Source organism: Heteronotia binoei, chromosome 1 (genome assembly GCF_032191835.1).
Source record: "Heteronotia binoei isolate CCM8104 ecotype False Entrance Well chromosome 1, APGP_CSIRO_Hbin_v1, whole genome shotgun sequence".
NCBI classification, from domain to species: domain Eukaryota; kingdom Metazoa; phylum Chordata; class Lepidosauria; order Squamata; family Gekkonidae; genus Heteronotia; species Heteronotia binoei.
Genome location: NC_083223.1, coordinates 107,252,013 through 107,270,635, shown reverse-complemented (window position 1 = coordinate 107,270,635; position 18,623 = coordinate 107,252,013). Strand labels below are relative to the sequence as shown.

Here is an 18,623-nt window from a genome sequence, read left to right as displayed (position 1 = left end):
CCCATCTTCAGAACTTGAGCCCACTTGTGGGTAGGGCAGGATAGAAATCAAATAAATAAATTAATAAACTCAAGTTATGAGTGCAGGATTTTAAAAGCAGGTAATTGTAGAGTTGGGAGACTGGAAGCTGACAGTCAGGCTTGCTCAAGCTGACGAAAGTGCCTAAACAAATTCTGATGCATTGATGCTTTGGCCAATATAAGTGTAGGAATTATTCCAAATACTGTTGCACTTCTGCCTGCAAAAGCGTGGTAAGCCTCAAATATAGTGTGATGAAATGTCATTGAATTTTTCCTAAAGGTCATATGCAATACAGCTATCATCAACGCTGTATTTGTCAATAAGTATTTTCCTTGCTGTGTGCATTTTTATTCCCTTTCATGTGACATTTAGATTAAATCCTTATGCTTCAGCAGAATCTCATTTTCCATCCTTTAAGAACAGCTTTTTAATCTTTAAGTAGGCAACAATACCTGGAGTAAACTGTTACTTCAAACTATTAGGCATGCTTTAAGTAAGCTGTGAATAACAGCACCATTCAATGTTGCAATATAATTAGCCTTTTTCCATATAACTTTACCAGAGATATTGCGAAATGTGAATTAAATTATTCAGTTTAACACTCCTAAAATACTTATAATTGAGACAAATTTCATTGTCACTGTTGCCAAAATTTCATGGAGCAGTAGGCTCTTTGCATGTTTCTCTTAGAAAAAGATGAAGCCTTTCTATGCAGAAAAATGAAATGGTCATATTTAGATAGTTCTGCATTAAAAATAGAGAATTCTCAGGCAGATAATACGATGTACAAATTCTATAACAAGACAATAGCTTTGGAAATTGCTTTGTGTAGTACCCATCCAGAATCTATTTGCGATGTGTATTGATTTCAGGCAGGCTTATAAATAGATACTTACCTGGTTACCTCTGTAAGCAAGAATCCATTCCCACTGACCAGTAATGACATATTTACAGTTTGGTCACAAATAGCTAATGCATAAATTTATAATCTGGCAGACTGGCAGCTCCTGTGGATTTATTTGCAAGGCTGGTTTACAGGACTGCCAGCAGATTTTCCTTTTTTAAAAATATTATTTTTGTCATCTAGGTTCAAAGGCTAGCAGTTGGTAGTATCCCTCGTTCTATGATGGTCATTCTTGAAGATGACTTAGTTGACAGTTGTAAATCAGGTGAGCTCTTTTTCTGATTTCCTTTATAAAATATCTTTTTCTAGGATTGTGCATATTTGGAGAAAGTGTTTTTTCTAAATAGTGTTATCATTGAGAACTTGTCTGACAGCACAAATGTTTGTCATGTTACTTCGTTGGTGTTAAAATCAATGTGTTTATACCAGATAAAAATGTCATTGCATCAAATCATATAACGTTTGCTATTTGAAGTTTCCAAGCCCCTACGGTCTATTTTGAAATCTCTCACAATTTACTCAGAAATGTTCCCTGAGTACCCACTCGTTCAGACAAGTGATCTCTCTGGCAGTGTGGTAAAAATGTTTGTTTCTCCTATAGGATGAAAAGTTGATTTTTTTAAAAAATGTATGCTGATAAATTTTAAAAATTGAACCTGAACATGCTTCTGAGTTAAAATTTACAAATAAAAAAAATTAAACAAAAGGTTGCCCAAAAAAACCATATTTGATCATTGTATCACCAGTCTTATCATAAGCTTGATTGCATCTGGTTTCTTTAGGTGTTACAAACAGATGTTAGCAGTCATCAACCAGAGTTAATCATAGGAGTGTAGCATTGTGGATTCTGCAGAGTTACTGCGTGTCTGATGGGCCAGTGGCCTGTCTCAGCATAAGGCAGCTTTACATGGTCTAGTTATGTGATCCCTTCACTATTACTGTGACCAGTCTTGTCTTTATTCTAGGGGATGACATAACAGTTTATGGAGTAGTAATGCAGAGGTGGAAACCTTTTCACCAAGATGCACGCTGTGATGTAGAAATCGTCTTGAAGGCTAATTATATTCAAGTGAACAATGAGCAGCTGGCGGGACTTATCATTGATGAGGAAGTCCGCAAGGAATTTGAAGACTTTTGGGGAAAACATAGAAGTGATCCCTTAGCAGGTTTGTAGAGAAAGATGTTAAGAAAAATAGTGCACTAAAACCACTTTTGTAGTGTCTGTCCCCTCCCTGTTGGGCCATATTACTTGGTGATTTAAATCTGATTTCTGAGGTGACTGAATTTGTAAGGATTCTTTTCTGAACATCAGTTGAATCCTGTATAATTTCTCAGAACCTGTCTCAATAAGGCACTTCTGCAAGGAGGCTCAGGGAAGCTCATTCTCTAAGGGCTTTTCTGCACCATCAGTTGTTGGCTCAAGTGTACTTGTTTGGTTCCTGTTTGTTGGATGCTTTCTGCAAGCCATTTCTTATAGTAACAATTGGGTTATAGAGATTTCATAATTTCTTGATCAAGGTGCTATAATGCACACTTGGGGAAAATGCAACCTTTTCTCCCATTATTGTGAACACTGCACACTTTGGTTCTTCAAGTGATATGGACACTTCCTGGAAATAATTTCTGAGCTCATTTTTCACCCCTCTCATGTCTGCCATTTATTTGTTATCCTGGGACAGTTAGCAGATATTGACCTTCTGATAATTTTGCCATTTGTCATTGACAGACAATGTCTGTAAAGATATCGTACCTGCCATATTGTGGAGACGACTCTCATAGTTCTATGACAGAATGTGGTTTGCATGCCAAAGGTGCCCTATTCAGTTCTTAGCTATGTTAATGCAAAAGGTATGGCATCTAGTTAACTTCAGTGATTATGTTAAGTGATAGTGGAGGTGAAGAGGTGGTACATGGAAGAGAGCCATCCTATTATGAGCCATCCTAGTTTGTATTGTACTGTGTATTGTTACGATTGCAATATCTGAAAAAGTATATTGCAGAGCTGGGAAAGCAGCAGAGGTGTGCAACCAATGTGATTAAAGAGTTGGATCACCTTTTCTAGGATGGGTAGAGAAAGTGGACAGGGAACTTTTTCTTCCTCTACCATGATAGGGGCATCCAATAAAGTTGATGGGTAATAGGTGCAGTACAGACAAAAAAGAAATACTTCCTTACTGAATGAGTAATTAAATTGTGAAATTTAGTGGCAGTGGATGTAGTGAGGGTCATGACTATAGATATCTTTTAAAAGAAGGTCATCAGTGGTTGCTAGCCATGATGAGTAAAGGGAACCTCCATTTACAGAGGCAGCAGACTTCTGAATTACCCGTGTTGGGAGGCAGCATCGAGGGCCTCAACCTCTATACTCTATTTCAGTGGTCCCCAACCTTCTTGGTACCAGGGCCGGCCCGCCCACCACGGCCCCAGGGCCAGCAGGGTAGGGGCACTGAATTCAGCCCCACCTCGCCACCCCCACCCCCCCCATGCCGTGCAGCCTTGCCACCCCCCCTCGCAATGCCTCCTCCACTTTCTGTTGTTACAATTTTAAGGCTGGGAAAGGGGTGAAGCACTGCCTTCCCCAGCTCTTTAAAGACCGACACCCCTCCCCCCACAATGATCAGCTGGGAAAACCATCACAGCAGTGGCAGGTGACACGCTGAAGAAGCGGCCCACCGGAGTTTAGCTCTGTCACCCCCCGACGAGGCTTGAGTTCCGTCCCCCCCTCCCACTGTCTGTATCTTGGTGGTGCTATGTGACCAAGGAGAGATACTGGAAGCTGACATATATACATGTGATAATAATATGTACAGTACATTATTTCAGCAATCTAGAGTTCCATGTGGCATCAGGTATGCATATAGTAGTCTTGCACATACAAGGATTTCCTTTCCCTTCAGGGAAGTGAGCTTACCAGTGCAGACCTTCTTCCATTTAAATTAATGGTGGTAGAAGAACTCTATATTTGTGTCAGAGCTCCATCATCCATAACTGGTCTGTCATCATTTCTCACCATCAATCAGAAGTGACCTTTAAAGAATATAATTTAATCCAATCTCTAAAAGTTTATCATTGGTACTAAATGGTTTTTCTTTCCTCTCTCCAGGAAGGAATGAAATTTTAGCAAGCTTATGCCCTCAGGTTTTTGGATTGTATCTGGTGAAGCTGGCTGTAGCCATGGTGCTTGCAGGAGGTGTTCAGAGAACAGATGCTGCAGGCACTCATGTTAGAGGTCAGTAGATAAAATCCTCTTCCTCTTTGGAGCCTGCCGAGATCTTGGTTTCCCTTTTCATATAATACAATGTACAGCATGTTATAAAATAAGAGTGAGCATAAGCCTTCTTACGGTAATGGGTATTAAGGCATTTGCAATGTAACTGATAACAAGCAGTTCTTACTTAGCAAAACTAAAGTTTAAATACTAAGGTTTATGGGGTGTTCATATGAACACGTTCAGTTCTATATATGTATATGCATACTGTGCTTTACACACCAAGCACATAGGCAAATCTGGTCTAGGGAGCAGTGAATGGAATGCAGAGAGCAGGTGGATGTGATCCTTTCAGCCACAAATGAGCGTCATGATATATAGGTCCAAGTTCACATGGAAAGAGTTTTAATTCATACAATAGGATGTTTATGGAAACCATTTCAGTTTTCTGCAGGTTTACTATGTCTTAGTTGTGCCACCGAATAATTAATTTCATATAAAGTTACCACTGTAGCAAAAGTGTCTATATTTTTGTTCTTCTGCAAGGTGAATCTCATCTTTTATTGGTTGGAGACCCTGGGACAGGGAAATCTCAGTTTCTGAAATATGCTGTAAAGATTACCCCACGATCTGTACTTACAGCAGGAATTGGATCCACAAGTGCAGGTAAATCCTGATCATGTGATAATGCAGAGGGTGCATACTAAAACAGGTGGAAAGAATAACCCACCCACCACTGAGCCAGATTTGTAATTTTCCCTACCAAAACATAACCCATTCTGATGGAAGTGATCAGTATTTAAATTATAAAAATATCTCACACCATCCAGCCCCAACGTGCTGCACTTACAACCTGCTAAAATCCCTTCACAGCCACCAGTATTCTCCCCCTCCCCCATCAGCTGAGAACCCAATTGCTACTGAACCTCAACTGCCCCATATTTTTCTAGTGTAAATTTTTCCATTATTCCCATTCTCACCCTTTTCTTAGCTGAGTTTTCACATTATACATCCTTCCCATTTCCTGGCTCCTGTGTTTCTGTCTTAAATAAAATGGGGTTGGGGAGAAGCTGCTGTTGCAAGGCAGGTAGTAGCAACCACTAGTTAATCAGCCTGCTCCACTGCTAAAAGCATAGCTCCCTCATCTTGAAAGTGGTTCAGTAATCGGTGACATAGGATGCCACATATTGCATTCGGGGTTCCTCAAGCAAAACAGCCCTTTATGTTAAATTATGTAAACTAGTTGATTTTTATTTAACTTTTAGTCTCTCTGTGAAAAGTCATTGCTCAATAGAACACATGGTTTGCAAGTTGAAAGTGTCTGTTTTTATACCACCAATAGGCTTTTCAGTTTCAAAAAAAAAATCTTGGGAGAATTGCTGTCAATGGAACTATGTTGACTGGATCAACAATGTATAGTGTTGCCTCTCAGTGGCTTAATAGACCCACAAGTTGGAGGCTGGAAAAAAAGGGAGGTCACCCACTTTACAAACCACATGGCTTGTGGGCCATATTCAGCTTGATAAGTTGTACTGCTCTGGTTGAACTGTGCAAGACACTTCTGGATAAAAAACGGAGTTGTGTTTGATGAATTGGAAATAATCCAGTTCAGCAAAGTTTGCAGCCTTCCTCCCACTTAAGTAGCTCCTCTGTTGGGGGAAAAGCTACTAAAGTGAGAAGAGGACTTCACATTTTGTTAGTGATTTTCTTGTGGCTGGGTTCTGTAGAGTCACACCCACCTAAGTCTTGGTGCCCAAGGTGGTTTGGAGCCTGTTTTTCAAGCAGCATTCTCTCCCGCTGCCTCTGAGCTCCTAATACTTTACTAACATTAGTGGAAGGGGTACTACTACCCCCAGTACACACATGAAAGATAGGGGATGGCCACCTGGATCCCAAACTAAATTACCTGTTTTAAGATGCCTTTTAACCACAAAGACAGGCATTGACTATATTCAGAATAGATGCCATTTAAGCTAATATTGTGTCAAATAAATGGGGAATGTCTATTATCAGGGCTTTTTTTTTGCAGAAAAAGCCCAGCAGGAACGCCTTTACATATTAGGCCACACCCTCTGACCCCAGCCAGCTGGAACTGCATTCCTGCTCACAAAAAGCCATGTCTATTACAACTCTAATAATATACATGCCTCCTATCTTGCCATTTATATTAATATGAAGAGCATATACATTTTCATAAGTTTAGTATGGACTCAACAAAACATCAGCAAATTACTTAAAAATAGTTTTATTTATACATCCACTCAAATATTTTTCCTTATAAACTTTCTACAGGATATGGATTTTTTTAAAAGAAAGTCTTCACATTTTTTGAATAGGTAACTTAAATGTAACTCCAGGAGAGAGATTCTGGTGCTGGTTGGAGACGGGCTGTGTTATGGTGTGGACTCCCCCCCTTTAAAACACAGTTTACACATACATAGCACTGAAGGGAAGGGTAATCAGTCACATGCAGTCCATATGAGATTCTAACATAACATTTAGTGAATTTTCTGATGTTGACCACCCTTTTGAAGCAGAAGGCAATGCATCTGTAGAAAGGAGTGACTGGAGGTTTGGATTGCTGCTCTCTGCATCTGTCAGTTTTTCAGTGTTGTCCTCCCAGTTAATGTGGAATCTTGTGACCCTGGGATTGGATGCCAAAATGTTCCTCTGCAGCTGGAAAACAATGTTCATTGATGTTTCAGAATTACACTAATTACTCAGAATTTTAAAGCAATCATAGAAATGTCAGGACAGGGGAAGGAAAATAAACTCTTGCTATTTTAAAATGGTACTCCTTTTAATCTTCAGTTTTGTGTATTAAACTATCTTGCATACAGCTTTACAGAAAATGCTGACAACACAAACAGAAAATAAGACAATTGTTCCCATTCACACTGTTTTGTGATATATAAAAGTATATAAAGAAAAAGGAAATTATAGTACAGGAATGACTGCTGCCACCTTCCAACTACTTGAACCATAATAGTCTGACCTTCACAGTCCAACAATCATTTATTACAGCTACCTTACAGGAAACACAATTGTGTGAGGGTTTCACCAAGTGGTGTCACTCAAGATGCTCAGCAGTTCCAAGCTAATAAAGCATCTTATAGTTGGCAGTAACAGCATAGGGACATTCTCTATGGAAAGGATACTCTGACAAGCAGTTCTGACATATTACTGCTGTTGTCATACAATGACTACTCCCAGGGCACTCATAACGAGACTATTAACCTTTATTTTAGAGTATGCTCATTATTGATTTAGCTCAGGGGTCCTCAACCCCCGAACTGTTGACCGGTACCAGTCCGTGGCCTGTTAGCAACTGGGCCGTGAGTTGTATAATTATTACATTATACATTACACTGTAGTAATAATAAGATGATACTGGATTTATATCCTGCCCTTCATTTAGAGTCTCAGAGCAGCATACAATCTCCTTTCCCTTCCTCCACCACAACACACCCTGTGAGGTTGGTGGGGCTGAGAGAGCTCTGCGAGACCTATGGCTGACCCAAAGCCATTCCAGCAGCTGCAAGTGGAGGAGTGGGAAATCAAACCCAGTTCTCCCAGATAAGAGTCCACACACTTAACCACTACACCCAAAAAAGTGCACAATTGTATAATCCCGAAACCATCCCCCCGCCGCCAGTCCGTGAAATAATTGTCTTCCACAAAACTGGTCCCTGGTACCAAAAAAGGTTGGTGACCACTGATTTAGCTTATCTGGAATATTTGTATCCCACTTTTCTCCCATACTAAGGACTCAAAGTGGCTTACCAAAAAAGCAGACATCCCAACAAGCATTTCCTTGAACATAAACTTCAAACAGATAGTAAACCACAAGTAAAGAGCTGCAAGTCCTGTGGTTTGTGCCTTTGGCCCCACCCAGACTTTAAATTATCTGCAGAAAAGAGAAAAGAGGCTTCCTCTTTTGTGAAGCTGAATTTGTGGGTGTCTCCTGCACGGAGATCTTTGCTCCCATGCAAATGAGCCCCAAAACCTTGCTTCAGCCATTAGAAGCAAGAAGAAAAATTAGCTCTTATCTATTTACAAATTTATATCCCACTTCTGCTCTCACAAGGGCCACCAAGACAGCTACCAATTAAAAAAAATTAAATCTTAACAACTTTCGAATACTTTGAAGCAGTCCTTAAAATTTAATCTGTTCTGTCATAGAATCCACTGTTCCACAATACACAACCCCTTCACCTTAAGCCCCTTGTTTTTGTTGTTTTGATTTAGACATTCTCCTGAATGCTTCTTTTCTTTAGTAATTTGTGTTTTATGGCTCAGATCTTCACACTCGAACAAACAGACTGCAATGTTCTATGGTATGTCACACAGAACTGTTAAACCAATTATGGAAGAACTCTTGTGATAGAGCATACTGTCTTAACAAGTTTTGTTATCAAACACTTCAGTTTTTCCAAATGACTTATCTTTTAACAATTCTTTAAGGGGCTGTCTTGCTTGTTAAAATGCAAACTTGCATTTTCAGCACACTACCTTCCTTAAACAGCCATATTTCACAATTAGTATAGCCATTTTAAAGGACTGTACACTTCATTTTGAATGCAGTCAAGCAATATAATTGCTTTACTCTTACTTTGAACAAATAGGAAAAGAATGGGTTAGATATCCCACTGTAAATTACTATTAAGTAGGTCAGATTTTCACATTACTGGAGATTTAACACATTTGGGCATTTTGTTTTTGCAAGCTGAAACATTAAAGTTTTGGGAACAAAGAAGCCATCACAAATGCTCTCAGATAATGCTTCTAAAGAAAGTGGTGGTGGTGGTGGTGGTGGAAAGTCACAGTTGATTTATAGCAGCTCCACAGGGTTTTCAGGACAAGAAACATTTAGATGAGGTTTGCCATTGTCTTCTACGAGCCTAGACTTCCTCAGTGATCTCCCATCCAAATACTAATTAGAGATTATTATGTTTAGCTTCCAAGATCTGATGAGATCAAGCTAGCCTGGGCATTCCAGTCAGGCCAAAACAAAGTAGTACTGAGTATTATACCTGCATGAAAGCCCTGTCGATCCCATAATTCCAGGTTTATGTTTATTCTATAAGGAATGTGCACCAATCGTAACACATGCTCAGTGGCACAGATTCATGGACTGAACCCAACATTGATGTAGGTTGAGCATTGACTCAAGTTCAGCTCCAGCTGAACTGCAGAATTATACTGATTCAGTGCTGAGGGAGCACTCCTAAACTGGCCTCAGAAATAAGGCCCATGTTATTCAACTGAGCTTTCTACTAGAAAAATAGGATTGCAGCCACAGTTCAGTAAACAGGCAAGCAAGATGACTGCAAGTTTAGTCATCCAATGCTGATATCCTATAAGTCATCTGGTGCTAGTATGTAGACACACAGCCATTTTAGTAACTGATGGCTAAAACAGATCCAAAGAACAGTGTCACTAATTAGTAACTAGTTGAATTCAGATTAACACAGTTCCTCTCAGATTTCTTAGCCCTCTCAAATTTCTTTTGCATATATAATTTGTCAGTTATGTGATTTAACTTCTGGCTTTATATGACTTGTTGATTATATTCCCTTTGTTTCCTCATTTAACTGAAGTCGTATATTGCCAAAATGGAGCATGTCCTACCTTAGAAAAGTCCGGTTTAACAGGAGGATTTTCTCTCAATTCTGTTTCAGTATATTCATTGTTTACATAATAGCCAACTCTAATAAATTCTTGACCTCTGTAGGTGCAAGTGATTAATACAACTGTAACTCCTACAGCATCTGCATCAGGAATGAGTCCTGGATTAGGAGCATCTGCCTGCAGCAAAAAGTGGGAGGGAGGCAAATAGAGTAGTGTTAGTTAGAGTCTCCCACTTAAAAAAATTCAAAGCATCATATACTTCTAATTAAGGAGATCTCCAGTACAACCACAATCAGAGTTAAACCTTTCAAAGCCCACTCACTTCAGTGGACATAACTCTGCTTAAGGAACCACTGTTGACATAGTACATAAATCATCAAGTGAATAAGTAGTGGCCACATTCAAATATAGAAAACATTTCAACTAATTAACATTACCCTTTTAATTTTTCAGGTCCTAGATTTACTCTAAGTTAACTCTTGATTTTTGTGAGGATTTGTTTTATAATTCATTCTTCCCCCACCCCTCGCCACTCCTCCATGAAATATCCTTAATACAAGATCAGGTACAAACACATTTTTATTTGGCATGCATGCTATTTGAGCCCACTCTGCCTTAATTGTTCATCAGCCAACTCATGCACAGAACTGCAGGTCCAGTCACAAGATATAAAACTAATTAATGTCAAATATAAGACCAAGCTAGCCAGGTCCTTGAAGATGTGTAATTTAACCTTTAAAAAGCAGCCATATGGCAATTTGGATCAAGTCCAGAGTAATGGGGAATACGAGGTTTAATTTTCCCCTATGCAAGCCATTCTCTCGTCCTCCCCCAGCTGCTATTCGCCTTAGTACAGGAAAAAGATACACAAGGGGAGTAGTCAAGTGTCCAGTTGACTCAGATGTAGAACATTATTCATATAGCACCAAAAGGTATTTCAAGACAATTTTAAAAACATAGTATCCTGTCATTTTTCATGTTAAATACAGAAACCATAAAATAGTACATTTCATTATATAAGTTTCAGAATAATTCCTTTAACAATTAGTTGGAGTTTGTTTCAAATTAATGACGGGTTGTTTTTTTTCAGTTATTCTTGCTCCCCTAGCATTTTTAAAAAATAACCTCAAAACTCCTACAAGTACCTTTAAACAGTGCAGATGCTATTACTCCTGTACTAACTGCGCACTAGTTCCAGTACATGTAAGAATTTCTCCATGTGATTAATATACCAAAGATTAATATACCAAGCAGCTAAAACCTAGCTCCTTCAGGAATATAATAAAGCCAATGAGAGCCAGTATGGTGTAGTGCAGCATTTCCCAAACTTTTCTTTCCTGTGGCCCGGTTATTTTTACACTTCTCCTTCGTGACCCACTAAAACTTGGGGGTAGAGCTGGGAGACTGGAATTATGTCATTCCCTGTGGTGTCAAGGGCCAAGTGATGTCACTTCTAGGGCACACTGAACCAAAACTCCGCCTTTTCCTGTGATATCACTTCCAGAATGTCCACCAATGGGGCCAGGGCACTAGAAGCCCTCCCACTGTTGCTTCCCCCCTCCCAGCACAGAGCATCACTTGCAGGGAAACAAAGAAAAAAGGGGGAGGGCAAAGAAAAAAAAGCCTTCCTCACCATCAGATAACCTCAGCCAGCAACAATTCTGCCCAGGGGTTGTTTGGTAAAAAAAAAAAAAAATAGCTACTGGAATGCCCACTCCCCGCCTCTCCTGGCTGAAAAAAACACATACACCCTTCTTTGCCGCCCAGGCCTCCTGGGAAAATCTCCCCAAAAGAACATACTGCAAGGCACAGGAAAGCTCATACCTTGAAGAACACTTCAAGGGTCTAAAGTGTCAATGGATGCCAGCTTTTCTCTCAAACACTGGGGGGGGGGGGGGAGGAAGGAGAGGCAGCCCAGCTCCTCTCTGCACAACACAGAGACGGGGGAAGTAAGGAAGCCAAACAGAGCTCAGATTTTGCAGCCTGTGTCAGTCTTCAAGGCTAGCTTTTCTCTGCACAACAGAGAGATGGGGGAAGGAAGGAAGCCAAACCGAGCTCAGGTTTTGCAGCCCGCATCAGTCTTCAACGCTAGCTTTTCTCTGCACAAGAGAGAAAGGGAAAGAAAGGAAGCCAAACGGAGAGCAGGCTTTGCAGCCTGTGTCAGTCTTCAAGGCTAGCTTTTCTCTGCAGAATAGAGAGACAGGGAAAGGAAGGAAGGAAGCAAAGCAGAGGTCATGCTTTGCTGGGGGCAGGGCTAGCTTTGACGTTTCTTGTAACCCGTAGTGAGTCTTCTGTGGCCCGGTACCGGGTCACGACCCTGCAATTGGGAAACACTGGTGTAGTGGTTAAGAAGAGTATCATACTAGTAGCTGGAAGACCCATGTTGGAATCATCAGTCATGCCATGGAAACTTGCTGGATGATTTTAGCCCAATCACACTCAAACCTACCTTACGGGATGGTAGTGAGGATAAAATGAAGGAAATAATTATGCAACGCTGCTTTAGGTCCCCTCTGGGCCAAAGGCAGGGTATAAATGAATTTAATTAAAAGAAAACAGCATCTGAACTGTGTGAGTAGAAGCATTTACAAACTCATCCACCAGGGTAGTTGCAACATATACCCTTGTAAAGTGAGTCTTTTTCCTTCTGAATTAGAAAGAATGTCACAATTATCTCTACTTGTGACCAGTGCACCTTTATAGTTTGTCAGAGGACCAGAGATTTGTGTTCCGTAATAGCATAAACTCTTTACAGCTGTATCCCCAACTCTGGTGGAATTCACAATGGAAGCACTCTCCCACTGAGAAAGCCACTCATCTCCCACCCCCCAAAAAACATATGAAACATAACTGCTCTGATATACCCCTACAAATATCACAGTAAAACAGCTTCTGTTATGATGAGTTTTTATCCCCAAAATCAGTCCACTATCCTTCTATTATCTACTTTAGCAGCTGTCTCCATATTGGTGCCAAGCTGCTTCTTAACCTTACGAGAAGTGGCTGTTTGTGCACAGTTGTCATAAAATTGGCAATAGGATGTCCAGTCAAGAAAGTTGACCAGCTTTAAGGCTTTGACTTGTCAACCTCTTAAGTGACAGTGCTGATCTTCACTGGCATTTACAGTGTCAAGATTTGTGACTACTTATGATGAAAGATTTTTTTTAAAGAGCAGTATCCAAACATAAGCACCTGTAGTGGTATTTTCAATGTTTAAACAAAGAGACCTACCTGAAATACAAACATGTGTCTTCCTGCAGGAACAGGACCCACCAAAACAGAATCTAAAACTTGGTCATATTCCTCACTTTCTGCTGAGCCCACATAAATGATTTTCCATTCCAAATCTACATTAGAAAAAGAAAAAACTTTTGAGTACCATGCACTATGTAAATACTAGTTTTACTTGAATTCCCCCCAGTCACATGGTACCTTCCAACTCCCCACTTTCAATTTATCTTTTTAGGTCTCAAAATTAGACAATTATAATCATGCATTTAGAATCAAGTATTGTAAAAAATCAGTGGCCTTTACCACCAAGTGTTACCGCTGAAGTGCTAATTAGTTTCCAAAGCTACTAACAACTAAAAAGGCCCTGTCTTATGAACGCAGAATGATTTGAAAGATATCTTGACTTTATTTTCACACACACATGAAGCAAGTTAGGCTGAAGGATAGTGCCTCAGTCAAGTCCATTCACTGAGCTTCAAATGCAAGTATGAATTTTATCCAAAATGTTTTGGCAATATCACATCTTAATAATCTGTAATAATACAGGCAAGTCAGTAGTTGTAGACATCTACACTACAAACATTTTAATGCCCTGAAAGGTCCAGTAAATCCACCCCACCCCCCAATTCTGCCCTTTCATTATGTCCTGTCAATTTCATGTAGAAATCTCTTTTGAAATGTTTTTCTAAAACTATACAGGACAGCCTCCTTTTATAACCAAGTCATTAACAGCCAGGCCTCTTAATCGCTTCACAGGTGACTGGGTCCATGTCATTCCACCAAAGTGAATCAGTTGAGTTCATATAACCAAGTATTCAGCCTCAGCTGGGCTATGGATCAGGCTTCCAATCCAATAAAAAGTATGGGGAGGGGAATAGAATAATTAATCCCTTCTACCACCATTCTTAATATTAGAATTACTATACTAGATGACTGGGGAAGGCAATGGCAAACCACCCCCTAAAAAGTTTGCCGTGAAAACGCTGTGAAAGCAACGTCGCCCCAGAGTCAGAAACGACTGGTGTTGTACAGGGAACCTTTCCTTTCCTCCTTTCACATTCCTTCAAAATTTGTCAATGTCAGTAAATCAGTATGAAAACATACTGCAGATCCAGTAAACCCACAGCTCCACAAGTTATGAAACCATGTTTTTCAGGTAGCCATTAGCAGCTTAGTTTTATGTTGAACAGGGTCAGCACAGGCTGAGGTGAGTCAGTGGCCAGAGCCCAGAATTTCCTGCAGGGCTCATGGCTGCCTGACCCCCCACCCCATGCCTAAATGCCACTCACTCTCCCAGCTGCACATGGTTATAAGGAGAAGGGCATGCATGTGGTATGTGCACAGGCGAGTGAGGGCTGGCAAGCAAGCTGAAAAATGAAGACAAAACATGTACAGGCAGTGGGGCAGGCCAGGGCAGGGACCTTCAACCCAAAACCTGGAACCATACCTGATTATATAGTTCAGTTTCATGGGAAAAGGCTATACTTTTTTCCTAACTTCCTGCACCTCAGGTGATTGAAGAGGGAGTCTGGCTCCCAATTACTGTTTTCTTTTTACAGTTATTACTGTTTCTAACTGTGTGTGTGTTTGTGTACATACACACACTGGTATGAAAGTCTTCATTAGACCTGGGTTGCTACCACAGGGTGGCACTTCAGGTAGCCTTCATAAGGTAACTGCAGGCAGGGCAAGCCCTAGCCCTTCTGGCTCTAGGTAGCACAGCTCTGCCCCCACCTCTGAGTCGCTGGGCCTGTCACCTACTCGTGAGTAGCCCCGTGCCTGCTGCCTACTCACAAGTAGCCCCGCGCCTCCGCCTTCAAAGGAGGATAAGAAGCCAGCCACCTCGACGTGCTCTGATTGTCCTGGGGGGTGGGGTCGGGTGGGTGGAAGGGAGGGGAAGGGGCGGGGGACAGGCAGGGAGGCAAACTAGATGCCCCTTCAGAATGTGACTCGGCCCGGCCCTACAGGCTTTGACATGGCCAGCTTCTTATCCTTCTTTGAAGAATGCGCTGGAGGAGGCTTCTCTCCTCTCCGTTCCAGAACTGGGAGGGGGAGTGAAGCTTCCTCCAGCGCAGTCTTCAAAGAAGGATAAGATGCTGGCTGTGTTGAAGCTGGTAAGGCTGAGCCTCGGTGCAGCACGCTCCGATTGCACCGGGGGAGGGGGTCGGGTGGAAAGGGAAGGGACGGAAGGGGCAGTGGTAGCCATGGGGGGGAGAGAGGCAGGCAAACCAGGTGTTTGTCACAGAAACCAGGCGGAGACCAATTCGGTACCCTTTCCTCCTGGCGCCCTAGGCAAGCACCTAGTTTGCCTAGTGGGTGAGCCGGCCCTGACTGCAGGGGCAACAAAGCATCCACAAGGTAGTTTTCCTTGTGTCTTCTTTGCCTCAGACCATCCTCACCACGGTGAATACCACCACCCCAGTAGCAGCAGAGGGTTTTTTAAACATTAACAATAGAGTATCACTAAATAATGATTTTTTCCCTCTGCATTCCTAACATTCATTTTTAAAGCATTTACACCTCTAGCAGTTTTTGTTGTAGAGATAAAAGGGAAAGTTGTATCTCCTCAACAAAAAAGGCTAGAGAGGGTTTTTTTTAATGAAAGGTGGGAATTCAGAGGAAGTAATATATAATTCACTACAGTACTGTAGTGATTGCAATTGCTGATTTTTTTTTAAGCCAGAAAAAGCCCTGTGATGTTGCAGGGAATATGATGGCCACAGGGGGGCTCGGGCAAGGAGAATGGGTGAGACCAGCAAAAACCATTCATTTTTTCCCATCCAGATAGCATCCAAAAGTGCTTTGGCTCCAATCTCTCCAAAGTGGTCATGCAAAAGCTGGGTTGGAAAAGATCACGGTAAAGCAAAGAAAAGGATGGTGCGTGGATGCTCCCCTAAAACACAATGCTCCAGTTTGCAAAATCTCCATGTAAGAAGCAGCCTTACACCACAGTTCAACCTTTGTGCATCACTACCAACAACAGCAATTTTGAAGCTAGTTCTTGCATACTTTAGTACTATATGATGTCAAATTCCTGAATGGGTGGGACTACCTTGAGAGGTCAGAGGGTTTGGCCTGCCCTGGTTCTGGAGGGAAAGTGGCTGACCTCACTGTGAGCATCAGCACATCCCACTTTTTCTGAGGAAAGAACTCTCAAGAGTGGACAGTAGTATTGTATTCTAGAGACGTGTAAGTTTCCAAAAGCGCATTCTCTAGAATACACATATCAACAAGCGCTATAAAAGTATAAATATCTTTTTCAGAAGGCACCAACGAAAAAAAAGGGCAACTATAAACTAATGAACATCATCCTGGTAGATCGATGGCTAGCTTCCAGCTCCACGTGCAGCATTTTACAAGTCATGTAGTGATTGTTTTAAAAAAGAGTAGAAAAGGCTAATCCCGCCCTTCAGCCGCCTAACGAGGAAAGGGGGAAGCCCAGGAACTTGTGGAAGCTGCCTTGCTCCTCTTGCGTTCAGCCTGAGGCATGCGAGTTGTTCTCGTTAAGCCCTCCTCTCTCGCGTACGCGCCCGATAATAACCCACGAACATCACAATGCTGGCAACATGGCTGCTATCACCACTCAAACAAGTTCCTCGCAACTTAAGGCTTCCCTTTCCCGAATTGCGTGCCCGGGCTCGGCGGTTGCCCTTCGCTCGCGCAGCCAAGGAGCCAGTAAGCTATTCGCTCCGGACTGCTTCGCTTTCCCGAGGGGCAGAAACCCCAGCCCCGAGCCTTTGATGCAAGCGGCGAGCCCCAGCTCCTTTCATCCGGCGGAGGCGAAAACTGTTCAAACAGCAGCAGGCCTTTGCAAAGTTTAAGCCCGGAAAGGGCTCGTCCAGCGCCCTAAAAAGCACGGGGGGCGAAACTGTACTCACCTTCCGACAGATCCTCTATGCACTCGAAGGTGATTTCAAACTGGAAAGGGTTGTAGAAGGGAGAAGGATTATCCAGCACCACTACATTGTTCACCTGAACCTTTGCCATATTTTGAGGGGGAAATCTCGAACAATAGTAGCGGCGCGTAACCGCAGCCCCACAAAGTCCAGAGGATTCTCCTTCTGCAGAGCACACTCCAATGCCAGTAAAGCAGCAAGCGTGTAGAGGTGTGAGTTGAAGAACTTTTTCCTCTGTCTTTATATTTTTGCCCCCCGCCTTTCCTCTTTTTGAAAAATTTTTGCAAGCCCACTCTACACTGTTTTGCAGCTTTCCTATTCCACTAAACTACAACCCATTCTGCTCTGTTAACTGGCAGCGCTGGCGCTCATTGGCTGCACGCTGAGCTATGACCCGCCTCTTGTAGCAGAAGCTTCCCTGTCAGAGCAAGATGGGCTTCCGTAGCTAGAATGGACTGGAAAATATTAGCTGGTGCTCCACCTGCTGGTCCAGAGGAAGGCAAAGGTTTGGAGCAAACTCGGCGCAAAAATTGGGAGGAGGAAGGCGCCAGAGAAATATAGGCACAAAAAACAATGCAGGTTTATTTGGTCTGCCTGTAACAAGGAAGGTGCGGGAGAGAGAATGATTCCTACTTCAAAGGGTGGCTTCTTGCTAGTTAATGTTTCCTGATTTTTTTCAGAAGAAATTACATTTGGGGGCTTTAGTTTAGGGTTTGTTTATTTCCAGTTTGCAAATAAAATATTTATGTAATTCATTTATACCCCACCTTTCTCCCTAATTGGGACTCAGAACTACATATATCGTTCTCCTTTCTCCATTTTATCCTCACAACAACCCTGTGAGGTAGATTAGGCTGAGAGGATATGGCTGACCCAAGGTCACCCAGCAGTCTTCCACTGCAAGAGTGGGGATTTGAAGCCAGGTCTCCCCATCCTAGTTGGACACTCTTAACCTCTACTCCAGAGGAATAACCATATTGGTCTGTTGCAGCAGAAAATAAGTATGATTCTTTTGGCACCTTAAAGACTAATGAGATGTTATTCCGCCATAAGTTCTGTAGACTCAAGCCCACTTCATCAAATAGATTAATAATGTGCTGTATATATGTCATGTCATGTCAGTCTTTATTATTACTTTGTGAGAGCTCACTTAAAGGCATAAACATATATTTTTATGCCTTTAAGTGAGCTCTCACAAAGTAATTTCTGTTTCCACCATCAAGCCTGTATGGAAGGCCCTGGCTTAGTTCTAGTTTTACGTGTGTGTGTGTGTGTGTGAGAGAGAGAGAGAGAGAGAGATGTAGTTTCAAGTGTGCCTGAAGCAATAAAGAAACCTAGCATTGAAACTGCCAGACTCCTGTGTGCTAACTAGATAGGTAAACTTAATCCTACACACCATACCCCAGAGGATACTACAAATAAAGTGCCAGAACTCTGCTAAACAATAATGTGCTGTGCTTAGCATTGATCATGTGATCATTACTGGCAAAAAATGTGCTGTATTCCAATTGCTTGGATTGCATATGATGAGAACATTGTTATGGTCTTATGGGAAGGTGTGTAAAAAGCATTGTAGCCCATGTAAATTTTCTGTGTAAGGCATGTGCCTTTTAAAGGCATATTGTCACACCATGCTTCTCTGAGTAATGAGACATCCTGGGGCAAAAATTTACCAGAGTGGTTCCCATTGTAAGAAGGTTACTGGAGACTTGTGTTTTTAATAGTAGTTGCT

At 41.8% G+C, this 18,623-nt stretch overlaps 2 protein-coding genes across 3 annotated transcripts in view; one reads left to right on the top strand and one right to left on the bottom strand.

Moving 5' to 3' along the window:
• The window catches only part of MCM9 (minichromosome maintenance 9 homologous recombination repair factor), a 57,308-nt gene that overhangs the window by 22,327 nt on the left and 16,358 nt on the right, over positions 1-18,623 (top strand). For both annotated transcript variants that reach the window (XR_009555402.1, XM_060238637.1), the window contains exons 4-7: positions 1,109-1,190; positions 1,891-2,091; positions 4,029-4,154; positions 4,680-4,799. Coding sequence is in view for 1 of the 2 variants with exons in the window: in XM_060238637.1 (XP_060094620.1) it covers positions 1,109-1,190; positions 1,891-2,091; positions 4,029-4,154; positions 4,680-4,799 (529 nt within the window). In the remaining variant the exon portion in view is untranslated. The remainder of the gene's footprint in view (positions 1-1,108; positions 1,191-1,890; positions 2,092-4,028; positions 4,155-4,679; positions 4,800-18,623) is intronic.
• On the bottom strand, positions 6,363-17,416 carry ASF1A (anti-silencing function 1A histone chaperone). The gene is made up of 4 exons (XM_060238652.1): positions 16,874-17,416; positions 12,996-13,111; positions 9,765-9,941; positions 6,363-6,809 (listed from the first exon to the last, which is right to left on the bottom strand). The coding sequence occupies exons 1-4, from the start codon at positions 16,980-16,982 to the stop codon at positions 6,597-6,599; spliced, it is 615 nt and encodes a 204-aa protein (XP_060094635.1). The 5' UTR covers positions 16,983-17,416; the 3' UTR covers positions 6,363-6,596.

Excerpts from the sequence above, each read along its gene's own strand:
- ASF1A (XM_060238652.1), bottom strand. The coding sequence starts at position 16,982 with ATGGCAAAGGTTCAGGTGAACAATGTAGTGGTGCTGGATAATCCTTCT. Across the intron at positions 13,112-16,873 it reads CATAGAGGATCTGTCGGAAG|ATTTGGAATGGAAAATCATT; the intron begins GTGAGTACAGTT and ends TTTCTAATGTAG. Across the intron at positions 6,810-9,764 it reads TTAAACCGGACTTTTCTAAG|CTGCAGAGGAACATTTTGGC; the intron begins GTAGGACATGCT and ends ATTGTTTTCCAG.